The 14,999-nt window shown below is 54.1% G+C and overlaps 1 protein-coding gene across 1 annotated transcript; it reads left to right on the forward strand.

The window, feature by feature from the left end:
* The first annotated feature begins 1,551 nt into the window (after positions 1 to 1,551).
* Positions 1,552 to 5,237, forward strand: PLP1 (proteolipid protein 1). The gene is made up of 7 exons (XM_054388847.1): positions 1,552 to 1,566; positions 2,374 to 2,591; positions 3,060 to 3,216; positions 4,099 to 4,267; positions 4,461 to 4,534; positions 4,640 to 4,705; positions 5,166 to 5,237. The coding sequence occupies exons 1-7, from the start codon at positions 1,552 to 1,554 to the stop codon at positions 5,235 to 5,237; spliced, it is 771 nt and encodes a 256-aa protein (XP_054244822.1).
* The last annotated feature ends 9,762 nt before the right edge of the window (positions 5,238 to 14,999 follow it).

Genomic DNA, 14,999 nt, shown 5'->3' on the forward strand with positions numbered 1-14,999 from the left:
CCCAGAGGGGGAAATACAGGGCGAGGGAGTGCCAGGCAGGCAAAGGCTCCCGCAGACAGCGCCAAAGCAGCCGAGCAGGCGGTCGGGGGAGCAGACGAAGTCCAGCATCATGGGTGAGTATGGGCTGAGGGTGGTGGACACTTAGAGAGGTGTCACTGGTGGCTCCGGAGACCTTGTCCCAGATCAGAGCATCCTGAAACTTTTTTCTGGCACCAGTCAGGTCCCAGTGGCCACAGTATGGCCATGCCAGCCATGAGAACTCAGAGGAGGATGCCTCAGCATCCCAGGGATGGCATTTTCTTTCCCAAAACAGTTTGCTGTCCCCACACTCAGCCCCACCTCAGTCCTCTCCACAGAGGCTGGAGAGTGGAGACCTCTTGCCCAGGGCTGGCAAGAACTGGAAGGTCCAGGCAGGGGAATGAGACCTGCCACAGCTCCTGCCACCTATCTGCCAGCAGCCATGGGAAACCGGGGGCATGGCTTGTGCCCGTGTTTCCCTGTTGCTACAACAGAGCCAATGCTTTACCAGCAACCCCCCCAGGGCATCAGGGGTGCTCTGTTCTCAAGGGTGCTGTGGGGTGCTGGCACCCTTCCTCCTCCTTCTGTCTTTTGGCTCCAGCAGCAGCTGAGCCTGGGTACAAGGCCCAGGACTGTATGGCATATGGGCTCTTTCCCTCCTCCCATCCCCTCCCAGGCTTCCCCAGCGTGGCTTCCCAAAGCCGCAAGGGGATGGAACTGTGGCAGGAGCCCACCAGGCCCTGTTGCTCCTCAGGACCCTAATCCCACCCTCCTGCCCCAGGAATGGGTCCATCCAGCATGCCCCAGTCCCAAGCACTGCCAGGCCACTTCCCAGGTGACCAAAAATGAATTTTTTTTTTCAAAGAAAGGCATTTAGTCCAGCGCCCCACTGGGTGCACAGGGCCATCCCCATGGGTCCCAGCAAAGCTCAGGGAATAGCACTGGCCAGGAGGAGCAGGACGTCCCCTGGACCTGCCATGTCCAAGGCAAACAAGTGGGAGGGGGCTCCATGCTCTCCTATAGCGCTGCCTTTGTTCCCTGTTTGCTCTCAGCACGGGGTAGCAGCCGGGGCGTCAGTGCCAGGACAATCCCCCATTGTCCTCGGTGCCACCACGACCTTGCTCCCAGTGTGGAGGGGAGGGCGCTGCTGGCCAAGACCCCGTGGCTTTCTTGTCCTTTGAGGGAGGAGATAAGCACTGTGGGATCTGCGGAGGGAGCGTGGGTTTGGGAACACTTCCCACGAGTGCCTCTTTGGCATTCGAGGCACAAATGCTATGCCCAGATGGGATGTGCCCAGGCAACTGCTATGCCCAGAGCAGGATGCTGGAGCCTGAGGAAATTGAGTAGCTTTGCTGTGCAGGGCTGTTGCAACCAGGGCAGCAGGTTATTGCAGTTTTGCTGAGGCTAAACTGATTCTCTGGAGCCAGATGTCAGTGTGTGCAAACCCACCTGGCTGCTTGCCCCCAAATTAGACAGGAGTGCAGCAACCCATCAGCAACCTGAGCTAATGATCCTGCATGTTAGAGCCCCAACATGCAGAAGGAGCAGGTGCCCATGACCCCACTGCTGAAGTGGCAATCCAAGCAGCACACTGGCATATGCCCTCTCTGTCCCTACCCACAAACAGGTACACATGGCCTTGTGCCAAATACCTGTCCTGGAGGACTCTGTCTTTAACTCAAGCACTAAGGTTCAGGGCACTAAATGGCTCCACTCCATAAGCACAGCTGCCCACATAATGGGACTGCTGCAGCCTGGACAGCTGGGAGAGGAGTGTGACCCAGCATGCCCCCTGGCAGCCTGGGGTGCTCAGGATGTGTGCCACCTCCTCCCAAACTGTCCCAGGACTGTACCCCACGTTGCTGGATCTCCGCTGGGGTTTGTCTCTGTGGACATGCTGGTTTGTCCTCCCTCTCTGATGGCAACACTAAACTGCAGGCAGCTGGCATCGCTGCGGCCCGCAGCTGGGCTGTGCCAGCAGCAGGGAAGCCATTAGCAGCCTGTTTGCCAGATCCCACTGGCATTACGCTACGTCGCTCTGTGTTCCCATCCTGTCTCGCATGGCCTGGCACGGCTGCCTCTCCTCGGCTCCCCATCTGCCTCACACCCAGGGGCTGCCTCCCAACCCTGCTGGCCCCTGCTGCTAGTGCCCCCTGTCCCTGGGCACTTGGGTGCAATCCTCTCCGACTGCTTAGAGAGCTCTCAGGGAAGCTGCTGGGTTTGCCTCTCCAGCATTGCAAAGAATCGTTTCCAGGCTTCCCTTCCACCTCCTTCCCTCCTCCTGCCCAGCACCTTCCTTCCCCCATGCTTGCCTGCTCCTGAGCTGCAGGCTCTGAGAGTTCCTGGTCCTGGCAGTCCCATTCCACCTCACCTCTCTTCTCCCTAGGTTTGCTTGAGTGCTGTGCCAGATGTCTCATCGGGGCACCCTTTGCTTCGCTGGTTGCCACTGGCTTGTGCTTCTTCGGGGTGGCACTGTTTTGTGGCTGTGGGCACGAAGCCCTCACAGGCACAGAGCAGCTCATTGAGACCTACTTCTCCAAAAACTACCAGGACTACGAGTATCTCATCGACGTGTAAGTACTCTGCTGTGGTGTATTGCCCTCACACCAGGGCCCCTGGCATCTCTGTCTTGCTCTGTGCCAGGAGGAGGTGGCTGGCCAGGCTGGCCAGGGCAATGCCCTCACCTAGGCAGAATCCCAGCTACCTCTGCCATGTGCGGTGTTGTGACTGCATGGCAGGGCCCAGGGGCTGCTTGTTTTCATGTCATGCCTGTTTTGCATGACCCTGTCTAATGCTGGAGCTCTGCACTGGGTAGGTGTAGAGGGCACAGGGAAGTTGGCAGCAGCTCACAGCCTTGCTTGCCGTGGCTTTGCCCCTGCTTGCTCCTCTCACAGCTTCACCTTCCGTTTTGGCCCTCCGAGGTGGTATGGGGAAGATAAGTCACCCACAGCCAGGCTGCCCTGGCCATGTGACACATGGGGCTGAGCTCCCTGGCACTGCCCCAGCATCTGAGCATCCCTGCCCTCTCCTCTTCTCGGCAGCATCCATGCTTTTCAGTACGTCATCTACGGCACGGCCTCTTTCTTCTTCCTCTACGGAGCCCTGCTGCTAGCTGAAGGCTTCTATACCACCGGCGCCGTCCGGCAAATCTTCGGGGACTACAGGACCACCATCTGCGGCAAGGGCCTCAGCGCAACGGTAACTGGGGGCCCGAAAGGGAGGGGAGCGCGAGGCCCCCAGCGAGCTCACTCCTTGCAGCGGGTGTGTCAGTGTTTGGGAAAGTGGCTAGGACATCCTGACAAGGTGATCTTAACCGGGGTTTGGCACCCCTTCGCTCGGGGTGGATGAAGGGCAGGAGACGGTGGCTGTCCGGGTTTTGGGGGCGTCCCGAAGGGAAGCGCAGCCCAGACGCCCTCCCCCAGGCCCGCCGTGGCCCCTGGGGACCAAAGCAGCCCAAATGGCCACATTTAACAAAACTGCTTCATGTCTGAGCATGGAGATCCATGAGCGTCCCCACAGTGCTGGCAGCCTGAGGCTCTCCGGTGCCTGCTGCCCCCAGGGCTGTCCTCCCTGCTGCTGAGCTTGGGGACCGTGACAAAGTGCTGACAAGGGGAGCCTGTGGCCAGGGGGAGCAGAGGGGGGCGGCTGCGGTTCCCTTGGGGGACTGTTGGGGTGGCTCCGCAGTGGGAGGGCAAGAGCGCTGCATTTGCATGCCGAGGCAGGTTTGGCAGCTGCCCTCACGCAGAGACCAAACCCTGCTTGGCCATGGCCAGGGTCATCCCTCCCCACACGGAAGGTGGCAGCCATCCTGCTGCCACCGCTGGTCGCTCCCAGGCACACACAGCTGGTCACAAAGCCGGCGCTGGCCCTGTGAGCCACGCAGGCACCCAGTTCGGGCTGCTGCTCTGTGCTGGCTCCTTGGGGATATGCTGGCTTTGGTGGGAGGTGGGGAGCCAGGTGCATCTCAGTCCCATGCCTGCCCCACACCCTCTCCTGCCTGGGGACCCTCGCGCTCCCCTGTCCATGTCCCTGGCTGTTTGCTAACCACGGCTCTGCCCTGGCTTGTCCTGCCCCTTGCAGTTTGTGGGCATTACCTACGTCCTGACCATCATCTGGCTCCTTGTCTTCGCCTGCTCTGCGGTGCCTGTCTACATCTACTTTAACACTTGGACCACCTGCCAGTCCATTGCCAACCCCAGCAAGACCTCGGCCAGCATTGGCACCCTGTGTGCAGATGCCAGGATGTATGGTGAGTGCCAGATTCACTGACCAGAAGTCAGGGCAGATGAGAAGGGATGGAAGAGGGGCCCAGGCAGATAAGGCTGGGCTGAAGTAGGGGCAAGTGCTGAAGAGTCCCAGAACACTGCGGCGTGTGTGACACACGAGGCTGAGCTGGCTTGGCAGTCTGTGGCTGGCTCACCCAGCTCCCTGTGTCTCACCAGGTGTTCTACCCTGGAATGCTTTTCCTGGCAAAGTGTGCGGCTCCAACCTGCTCTCCATCTGCAAGACCAGTGAGGTGAGCACCTCCTGTCACCTCCCACGCGCTCCCCTCAGCCTTGGCCATAGCCTCCCCAGCTGGGCACGCAGGAGCCTGGGTGCTCAATCCCCTTTTCCCTTACAGTTCCAGATGACTTTCCACCTCTTCATCGCGGCCTTCGTCGGGGCAGCCGCCACACTGGTGTCACTGGTGAGTTGGTGCTCCCTCTGCCCGGCAGTGCTACGCCCGGCGAGGAAGTGGGGGCAGAGGACAACGGAGGTGGTGGGCATGGATGTGACAGAACCTGTGCTCGTGGCATTTTCTGGCACATAGGTGCAGATGGCGAATTCAGGCCATAAGAAGGTAGGGGTGGGTGCTGGAGGGGATCTGGAGAAGCTTTAGGAACCCACCAGGGAAAGGTTCTGCTGCCCATGCACTGAGTCCCTTGCCTTTCCCTGGTTCTCTTCTTGCTTTACACCAATGATGAGACACTGCAGTGTCCTGCTAGTGCAGTGCAGCCATGGGGCTCTGCAGGGCAACTGCCCCTTTGGGATGCTGGGTTGGGGAGATGCCACCTTGGGCATAGCTCAGCAAGGAGTCCCACTCTGCTTGCCCTCCTCATCCATAGGAACTTTGTTTCTCCTCTTGCTCACTCTCTTCCCACCCACAGCTCACCTTCATCATCGCCGCCACGTACAACTTTGCCGTGCTCAAGCTGATGGGCCGAGGCACCAAGTTCTAGCCTACTGAGTCCAGCCCAGTCAGACCAAGTGCCCTTCTTTGCTCTAACCCTGAGGCTTTAACACTGCAGCCACCTGACACCAGGTCTCCTGCGTTAACTCTGCCTTCGCCGCTGACTCCCCTCCTCTTCCTCCCTCGCATCCGTCATCAAGCTGAGCGTGACCAGGAAGGAGAGCTTCCCACCAATGGACACCTCTGCATGCACTTTTCTCTCTCTGCTCATCCATAACTGGTTCACTCTAGGGCCAAGGTCATCAAAAACCAGCCAGAGAAGAGGAGGGATTTACTCCAGTGTCCCGGTGCTGCCTAGGGATGAGCAGAGGCCTTCATGCTTCTGGAAAGAGGAAATCCATGTAGGTTGCTCCATGAGTAGCAGGAGGCTACATAGAGAGAAAAGGAAGTTGGCCCAGCCCTGGTACCATTGCTAGAGACTCTCCTGGAGCTGTCTGCTGTCACCACCTGTGGATGGAGAATAAGAGAAGGATTTTTTTTTTTTCCCCATAGCAAAGAAAGATGAATTTACCCTAAACTGCCTGCTGCAGCCAAGGCAAAGGGAGTTCAGGGCAAGGATCTTCCCGTTGTGGAGAAGAGAGTGCTGACCCCATTGCTGATAAAGCCCTAACCCAGCTGCTCCTATTAAAGCCTAAAGGAGTTTGGTGTCTCTGTAGGCAAAGGGGACTCTCAGCTTTACCCTCCAGGCATCAGATAGATTTGACCAAAAGGGGACATCTCTGTGCCATGCCCTGGGAGTGTAAAGCCAGAGCCATCCCTCCATGGGCAGGGGATGACTCTCTGGACTGTGCCCCTTTGCCCAGCCCTGCCCTGCAAGCGCCGTGTTCACCACATGCTCTTGTCCCTTCGTAATGGTGCTCTTCTCTGGGGTGACGTCTGCTTCTCTAACCTCCACTGTGTCAGAGAGCTTCATTTGTTTCTCACTCATGTCAAATGTAACCTTCCCTTGTTCTGTCCCACTCTTTCCCTCACTTTTTCCTGCCCCCCTTCTCCCCCCCCCCCATGTTTCCTGCAAGTCAGGACAACTGTCTTGTATCTGCCAAGGTGGGAAGGACTGGCAGCATCTTGCTTCCAGCTGAAACCCATGAGGGAATTGAGGAGGGAAGGAACAGTTGTGGTTTGGGGGTCACAGGGCAGAAACACAGCCCATCTCTGCAAACTAGATTCTTTCTGGTGCCAGTTCAGCCTTTTTCCATGGAGGGAGAGGAGGAGTGGGGCAAGGGGTTTGGTAGAGACAACCTCTCCCTTATGAGTGCTTTCCATGGCAGCTGGAGGAATGCCCTCTGGCTGGGTAGCATGGGTCCAGCCAGATCTGCCAAAATGCTGTTTCCAGTCCTCCCCACCAACTGGTATTTTAGTTTTCCCTGCCTCTCCTTAATGCTAATCTTTTTGTTTATTTATTGAAGAAACTACTGTAGCTCCATCTTGCATGGATTTTTTTTTTAATTTGGGTCTGTATTACTATTTTTTTTAAGTGCCTGTTTCAGCAGAGGCAAGGATAAAGGAGCAGATCTGCTGAGCAGAGCATTTGAAGGATCCTTGCCGCTGGGAATGCTGAAATGGGTTGGCCAGGCTACCAACGCACACAGGCTGGGGAGGGGGACATGCCAGGAGGGGTGGCAGGGTAGGGAGAAACCAGTCAAGAGCTGGAAATTCACATCAATGCCATCTCTCTTGGGGGGTTTGGTTTTGTTTGGGGGTTTTTTTGTATCCATTTAACAAAAAATAACCAGATCCTCCTTCCCACCCTTGTCCCCAGACCCCCACACACACCCCTCTGCACACACACACACCTGTGCACACACATCCCCCTCTGCACACACACACACACACACACATACACAAAGAGAGTTAATCAACTGAAAGTGTTTCCTTCGTTTCTGATCTAGAATTTCAACTTGTTAACAAGCAAATAAAAAGGAGCAAGTTTTTAAAGACTTATCTTACAAGATGTATTTTATAAAAATTAAAGAAAATAAATTAAAATTAAGAACATTCTGAACAAGGTATCTGTCTGGCTGGCTGTCTAGCTGTCCGTTTGTTTTGCTGGCTTTGCCACTCAAGCTGCCCGAGCCAAAAACAAAAAATAAAGGGTAGAGAACTCGGGGTGGGGGAAGAGTGGGGTGGAGGGGAGGGGGCTGAAGAGGAGAAAGTCCTAAAGGAGCAGCCCCATCTGGGGGCCAGTAGCCCCTCCAGGGTTCTGCCCATCCCTTTTCCCCATGAGGCTCAGACCTCTGACTTCAAAATCTTTGGTCTTAGCTGGGCAGCTCTTAAAATCTCTATTTCTCCTCCAGCCACTCAGAGGAAAGCTAGAGTCTTGTAGGAGCCACTTGCTCATGTTTGGTGGCCTTGGTGACAGCCTTTGCCACACCTGCTGCTGTAGCACCTACAGCACAACCATAGCAGGAACTAATTGTCACAACTCAAGCAAAGCTCAGCAGTTCACATCAGGTGACATGTGTGGTATGAGCACGGCCTGAGCCACAGGGGATGCAGGATTCCCTCCCTTGCAGAGAGCCCTGTGTGAAACAGGATGGTCTTGTTCAGGCACAGGGCCAGGCTTGGCTATTACAGGGCCCTACATGTTCTGTGTTGTGCTCTGTGGGTGGCTGCATGCCATTTTCTGCATGCCATTGGAACAGTGTGCACAGTGCTGGTGCGTGGGGAGGTCATTGGCTGGTGTCTTTCTGCCCCCCCATCAGACTCATGCTGCCCTTAGATGTGTATTTCTACACCAGCAGCTCAAAAATTATTAATTCAAATGTTGCTTCTCCTGGAAATGCCCCTCAGGAGCTCTGCTCAGGAGACTCCAGAGAGTAAAGCCACAGAGGGATGCTCCCAGCCCTACACTCAGACACCAGCAATGCTCACGTTTGCAGCAAACCTGCCTGAGATTTTTAGGCACAGTGAGGTGCCCATGTGCAGCAGGGCAGGCTGAGTGCTGGCAGGTGTTACCTACCCATGGCCAGCACTCAGTCTGTCCTTCCTGAATGAGACTTTAGCCCAAATCCTAATCTCCCCTCTCCCATCTTCAGCCCCCTTCATTCAGACAGCAAAGGCTTCCCAAGCAGCCCAGCCAGGGGAGGTTTAGCTCATGCATTGCTGCTGCTCCAGTTCAGTGCACAGCTGTGCTTGCAAACCAGCCTTGTCCCAGCTCACAGAAACCCATGGGGCTGTAGCCAGCATCAATAGACCCCTCTGTTCCCTGTGTTCCCAGATGCCACCACCCTCCTCTCCCAGTGCTGAAAGGGCCCTGTGTGTGTGTAATCAGCCACTGGGCAGGAGCAAGCTGAGGAACAAAACACTTCTCTTTCCCCTGGCAGAGACTGGTGCCCCTCAGCCCGAATGAGGGTTGGAGAAAGCAGCACGAGGTAGTGAGTGAAAGCAGCCAGCATGGCAAAGATGCTGGGCAAGTGTGAGGGCTGAAGGACACATGTAGCCTCTTGGTGGGTGTACACTTGGTTGTGTCCTGTTGTCACCATACCTGGGGGCACAGGACCTATCCTCACAGCTCCTTCCCTGGGTGTGCCTCAGGAACTAGCTGAGAAAAGTCAGTACAAAACTGCCTCATACCAAACCACATCTCTGTAAACCGGCCCATCATGAGAGCTCCAAGGAGGGGAGCCAGTGCAAACAAACACTTTACCTCTGTCTAGCAGCTGACAGGTGGCTGCAGTTTGCTCCCGCAAAGGCTGGACCAGAGAAGGGGACCTGGAACAGGTCCCACGGGCTGCTCTGCTGGAGAGCACGCAAGGTGACTCCCACCCTTTGTTTTCATGCCCTGCCACTCTGAGAGATGCTGCTAGCAAGGGATGCCGAGCAAGCAAGCCCTTGGGACACTGAAGTCAAAGCCTTCTCTGCGCAAGGAGAGGAGAGGAGGAGGAGAGATGGCACGCAGCGGTGTTCCTGTAGCGATGCTCCTCCCGCTGCCTCCCTTGACTGGGCGGGTCCTGCTCCCGCATCCCCGGTCCTCCGTCTCCTCCCCGCGGCCGCCGGGCGCAGCGGCGGCTGCCCGGGATGGAGCTGCCGGGTGCGGCGGGGCCAGGCGAGTGTCGTGCTCCGGCTTTCCCCACCCCGAGACCTGCCCTGCGCCAGGGCTGCCCCGGGGAGCACTCCCCTCCATGCACGTCTGAGGGTGCCCTGGAGCCTCCACATCAACGGCAGCCCACCGGCCCCATCAGAATGAATTATCGTCTCCCTCCAGCACCTTCGTCTCATAGCATCATCGAATCGTTTTGGTTGGAAAGGGCCTTTAAGATCACCCAGTCCAACCAGTCTCTAATTCTGCCAAGGCAGGTACTAAACCATGTCCCTCAGCACCACATCTCTGCCTCTTTTAAACACCTCCAGGGACGGGGATTCAACCACCTCCCTGGAGAGCCTGTTCCTGTTTCATCTTCTGATATCCAACCTAAACCTCACCCGGTGCAACCTGGGGCCATTTCCTCTCATCCTGTCACTTGTGACTAGGGAAAAGAGGCAGTGCTAGAGGCAAACCCAACTGCTGCTCACTGTCCTGGCTCAGCCCTCCATCCTCTGCTTGCACCAACACTCAGAGTGGACAGTCAGGATGCTGCTGCCCATGTGTCCTAGAGAAAGGTCTCACCTGGCACCTCTTGGGCACCAACTGGTTTCTCTCCATTTCTGTGCACAGTTTTGCATTGCTAGGAAGATGCTCGGTGCTGAGGAAGGAAGAGCAAGCGGGAAGCCCTCATGGAGACAGCCAAGACTGACAACAGCCCAGCAAATGCTGTACTTGCCTGTTTATGAAGACAGGAGTCCTCCAACTGCGTGTGGCCACATGCAGCAGCCTCTAAAGGAAGTTACCAGGAAAGAGCTATACAAATATTCACAGAATGCCAGGTTGGAAGGGACTGCCAGGAACAGCTGGTCCAACCTTCCTAGGTGATAGTTTACAGAATCACTGAAGATATTCTTAACTTTGAACTCATCACCATCACCACTGAATATGATGCAGAGAAGTTCCACGGCTGCAGCAGGACCTTCCAAAGAGTGGATTTCACTGGAAATGCAGGGTTGCATGGCTAATACAACAGCACTGGCCTCTATCCATTCCTGAGTGCTTTTGCCCCAGCAATCACCTCAGCAAGCTAACCCATCATTTCACTGGCTTCACACACTGTCCCAGGCCTCAGCTGAGGTCTTCAGGTAGCTGCTGTTGGAGTTGCCATCACCTCCCACCTTGGCAGAGCAGGGAGTGCTCCTTCCTGCAGAGCAGAACATTCCAGTGTCCCTGACACCAGAGTTGCAATAAGCTCCCTGTTAAGAACTGGAGTCTGGGGTGGGGTTTTTAGACTCTGAGTATTTCTGCTCATCCTCAAATACATGCAAGAACATGCAGTCCCCAGGGACTGTGTTCCCTTACAGCTGTACTGCTGTGAGAAGCCAGCCTCTGGAGCTAGGGAGAAGCTGTGCTTGAGAAACACACAGCACTGAGCAGCCTCAGTGACCCAGACAGCAACCCCAGAGCACATGCAGCCATTTGGGACTCCTCAGCTGGAAGTTTTAAAGAAGATTTCAGTTTCCTCAGCCCACCAAACAGGTGCATGGCCTTACAGCTGCATTAGTTGACCCAGAGCAGCAAAATCCTCATTGGGGCTGTGGGATAGAGAGATGGATGGGACCAGGAGACCCCCCACTACTCCTCCTTTGTAAGCACACAGAGAGATGCTACAGCATCTGTTCCACATGCAACTCACTGCTTTCCTTTGCAGACACTCCTCTGCCTTCCAAGGATCCATTCTCTCCCCAACCCAGGACAAAACCCCCTGAATCCATTGCTATTGCTTGTGGTGGCCAAGTGGGGAATGAGAGAACAGTTTCACCATCACTCCTGCCTTTGCCCTCCATTTTCTTGCCTCTCACATCATAGGATTCAATGGTTCTAATGCTTTTAGACAGACCATCATTCACGTGAGACATCCTCACCCAACCTCTGAGACTCCTCCAAGGCTACCACCACCTCTCACTTCTGGTGTCTGCTTCAATGGTGTTTTGAAATGGCTGAAGTACAATGCTAGAGGCACCCCAGATACTCCAGCCCACATTTAAATAGAAGGATTTCCAAAGACTGCCTTTGGAAGTAGAGACAGGCAAGAAGACGTGGGAGGAATATAAACAGCAAGGGTCTGCCAACAGAAACAGCAGGCATGGGCTCTGCAGAGAAAGACTCCCAAAATAAGTGACCATCCTGGCAGGACAGCAGAACGGAACAGTTCCCATATGCTGATTTCTGCCTCAGCATCCTAGGGAAACCATGGCTGGTTACAGCCCCCTGGAGCCAGAGGGCCTGGTTCCAAGGCTGCAGGAAGAAATCAAAGCAAAGTGCCCAGCTTGCTGCTGAGAGCCCAGGCTGGAAATTGAAATGGAGTGACAGAAGAAAGCAATGCAGAATATTTCTGTTATGAAAGTGTGTTCTGGTACACTCTTGGGAAGACAAAACTGGTCACTGGGTTCAGCTGGTGAGTAAGTTACATTCCTTCACCAACTACTCATCTGGCTACATACCTTCAGCAGATCAAGAGAGGTGATTCTGCCACTTTGCTCTGCTAAGAACTCACCTGGAGTACTGCATCCAGCTCTGGAGGCCTCAACACAGGAAGGACATGGACCTGATGGAGAGGGTTCAGAGGAGGGACACAAAAATGATCAGGGGGCTGGAGCACCTCTGCTACAAGGACAGGTTGAGGGAGCTGGGGGTGTTCAACCTGGAGAAGGTGACTCCAGGTAGTTGATGTCCCATCCCTGGAGCTATTCAAGGTCAGGCTGGACAAGGCTCTGAGCAACCTGATCTAGTGAAGGATGTCCCTGCTCACTGCATGGGGGGGCTGGTCTGGATGACCTTTAGAGGTCCCTTCAAACCCAAACCATTCTATGATTTAAGAATAATCCCTTTCATCCCTTTGTGGCTTCTCTGTGCCAGATGCTATAACCAACCCAGCTCCCTGCTCTCCCTCAGAACAGGAGCCAACTTGAACTTTGATAAACCAAGAAGGCAGCCACTTTCTGGATTCACTTGAATACATTCATGTTTTATTTGCTTAAATAAAGGTAGAATCTCAGCTTTACAATTCCAGTTCTGTAGCAATGCAACAACTGCAGCAGCATGAGTGGACACAGGGAGGGGATGGCTGTTGGCACTGAACATTGCAACAGAAACTTAGAAATTCTTGCTCCTTTGGAAATTGTGTGTAGCATTTATAATAAATTAAACAAACATACTACACTACACCTTTTAAAATGAACTTTTAAAACACATAAGCCTAATAAAACAGGGGTTGGGTTGGTTTTTTTCAAGTCAACGAGCCAATGTCTGTTGGAAGCAAAAGATGCTGGGTAACAGCCTCCAGCAACACATGCCTGTGCACAATGAGGGGCTTGAGCTTCAGCTATCAGCATCTAAACACACCAGGGCACTGCAAACAGTTTGCTGCCCCCATGCCTCCTACACTGTGGCTTGGTCAGTCTCTACCCTCTCCCAGAGGAGGTAACAATCCTCACCCAGCTCCCATGAGATCCCAGCTGGGGAAGCAGCACCTGCAGGAAGCTCCCCCAGCAGCCCCTCAGTGCACAGGGGCCTGAGCCCCTGTGTGAACCAGCTCTAAGGATCATACCTGCTCAGGGATGTACAGTGGAACCACAGGTCACAGAGTCTGGGGCCTCGAAGGAAATATCAAGCAGTGTTAAACTGAAGCACAGTCTAGAGGCCTGGAGAGGTCAGACATTGGTAAATAAACAGCAACAAAAACTTTAATATCCTGTAAAAATCTGTTGCACCTGCAGAGGCAGAGCCTTCTCTTACACCTCAAGGGATCTGCTTTTCCAGAGCCTACAAGCACTCCCTGTCCACTCCCACAAACATGAGTCTTCAGCCCCCTTTAGACATCAGATCCCTTTAAAGCACTTTGCATTAAAGCTTCATTCCCTTCCACACATGGCTGCCTTGCAGAGAAGGGCAGGCTGACCCTGAGTTCCACCAGAGGAGACTCCCTGCATGCTCAGTCAGAGATGTGGGTTAGCAGCCACCAGCTGGAAGGGCAGAGCCTGCCCTGCTCTAAAGCACAGCATAAGCAAGGCTGCTCGATTTGAGCTACAAAATCCACCATCCAGTAGCTCATCACAGTGGGAACTGCATTCAGCAGCCAGCAGATATGTACTCAGAGAAGCTCTCCTTGTGGTAGGCTGCTATGAGCTTATGGGCAAAGCCAGAATTTTGGACAAATATTTGCCTGGGAAGTTGCAGGACATGAGGTCATAATGGTAAAGAGAGCAGTCAGCAAGCACTCATCTCTTTGCTACACAGATACCTTAGGACTAACACCTAGCAGGGGGCAGGAGCTGTGACCATCAAGGCCCAACATCTTTTTCTAGCAGGCTCCTTGCCCCTGTGAATACCATTTTTCAGCCACCTTGAACAGAGGTGGAACCACTGCAGCTCTCCCCTCAGTGGACTGAACTCAGCAACCTTTAACAAAGGCCACTTAACTGAGTGGACATCCTGTGAAGTCTGTCATAGGAATTACAGATAAACCATGCTGGATTCCCTGCAAGGGAGTAAGACCCAGGAAAGTGGCATCAGTGAACTGTGCTCAGCAGTGCTGACACCACAGGTAATGAAGTGAACTAATCTGTGCTGCACCATCCCAACAGGAACATACCTGCTAAAGGAACTGAAGAGGCTGATGTGCCAGCTAATGAAGCACAGTGGTCACTGGCCCTGCACGTGGAATGAGTGGATTTATCCACACAGGGCCACCTGCACACCTAGGAGACACCCCACCCACCTGCCATCTGGTCTGCTAGGGCACATCACCTGGACATGCCGATTACTTGTGACAGAAACCTGTTGAAGGCTTCATGCTCCATATTTCCTGAACTCCTGAGTAAGTCTAAACCCTTTGAGGCAACCTGGCGAGTGTCCACTTTGATATTTTTCATCCAGGGCTTCGAGGAATGAGAAGCGAGATCCAGTGTTGAGCCTCCACAAGAGACAAGGAAGTATCTCTTAAACAAGAAGCAGGCAGTCTCTCCATAAAGCAACACTCATACAAGACAAACTTAGAGGTGAGGAAAACTACACCAGAAACAGGCAGCCATGGAGAAGCGATGCTGCCACAAACACAGTTCCACCTCTCCTTCTTATGTTGCTTCCGATCAGAGTTTTAACAGTTCTCAGCACAATTCAAGTCTCAGGACACAAAGCACTTAGCCCAAACAACAGATACACACATCTCAGCCACTCCAGTGTTTGGCATTCTCACAGTCACATGGGCTAGAGTTTCTACAACAGGTTTCCTTCAGTCTGCTGATTAGATTTTCCTTTGGCAGTAAGGTCATGAGTTTAGTGGGTCTAGGATTTTTTTGAGTTCAGGACTAAAATACTTCCAAGAGAGTCTAGAGTGCTCTCAGCTATGTTCCACAGGCAGCTCTTGATACAGATCAGATCACTGCTGTCTTTAGTGAACGTGAAAGACTTTAACCCAGTCCTCTAAACCTGCTAAACCAGGTAGAGATGGAAGCAGGACTACACTTCCTTAACAGCTCCCTCCTGCAGAAACATGCTCTGTGCACAAAAGCCCCAGCCAGAATTCAGATGGTGACACTGCAACTCCCCAGTGAGCAAACCACCTATTGTCCTTGTGGCCACTCTTCTCAGAGCACCCCAGAGCTGCCTGTGCTTACTCTGACCCAGCTGCTGGCTTGAGCGATGTTCCCGAAGCAGCAGCCACTC

Source organism: Indicator indicator, chromosome 17 (assembly GCF_027791375.1).
Source record: "Indicator indicator isolate 239-I01 chromosome 17, UM_Iind_1.1, whole genome shotgun sequence".
Classification (NCBI taxonomy): domain Eukaryota; kingdom Metazoa; phylum Chordata; class Aves; order Piciformes; family Indicatoridae; genus Indicator; species Indicator indicator.

What these genes read in the sequence shown, in the direction of transcription:
- PLP1 (XM_054388847.1), top strand. An exon ending in GCAAGGGCCTCAGCGCAACG is followed by an intron (nt 3,217 to 4,098) that starts GTAACTGGGGGC and finishes TGCCCCTTGCAG; the next exon opens with TTTGTGGGCATTACCTACGT. An exon ending in CCGCCACACTGGTGTCACTG is followed by an intron (nt 4,706 to 5,165) that starts GTGAGTTGGTGC and finishes TCCCACCCACAG; the next exon opens with CTCACCTTCATCATCGCCGC.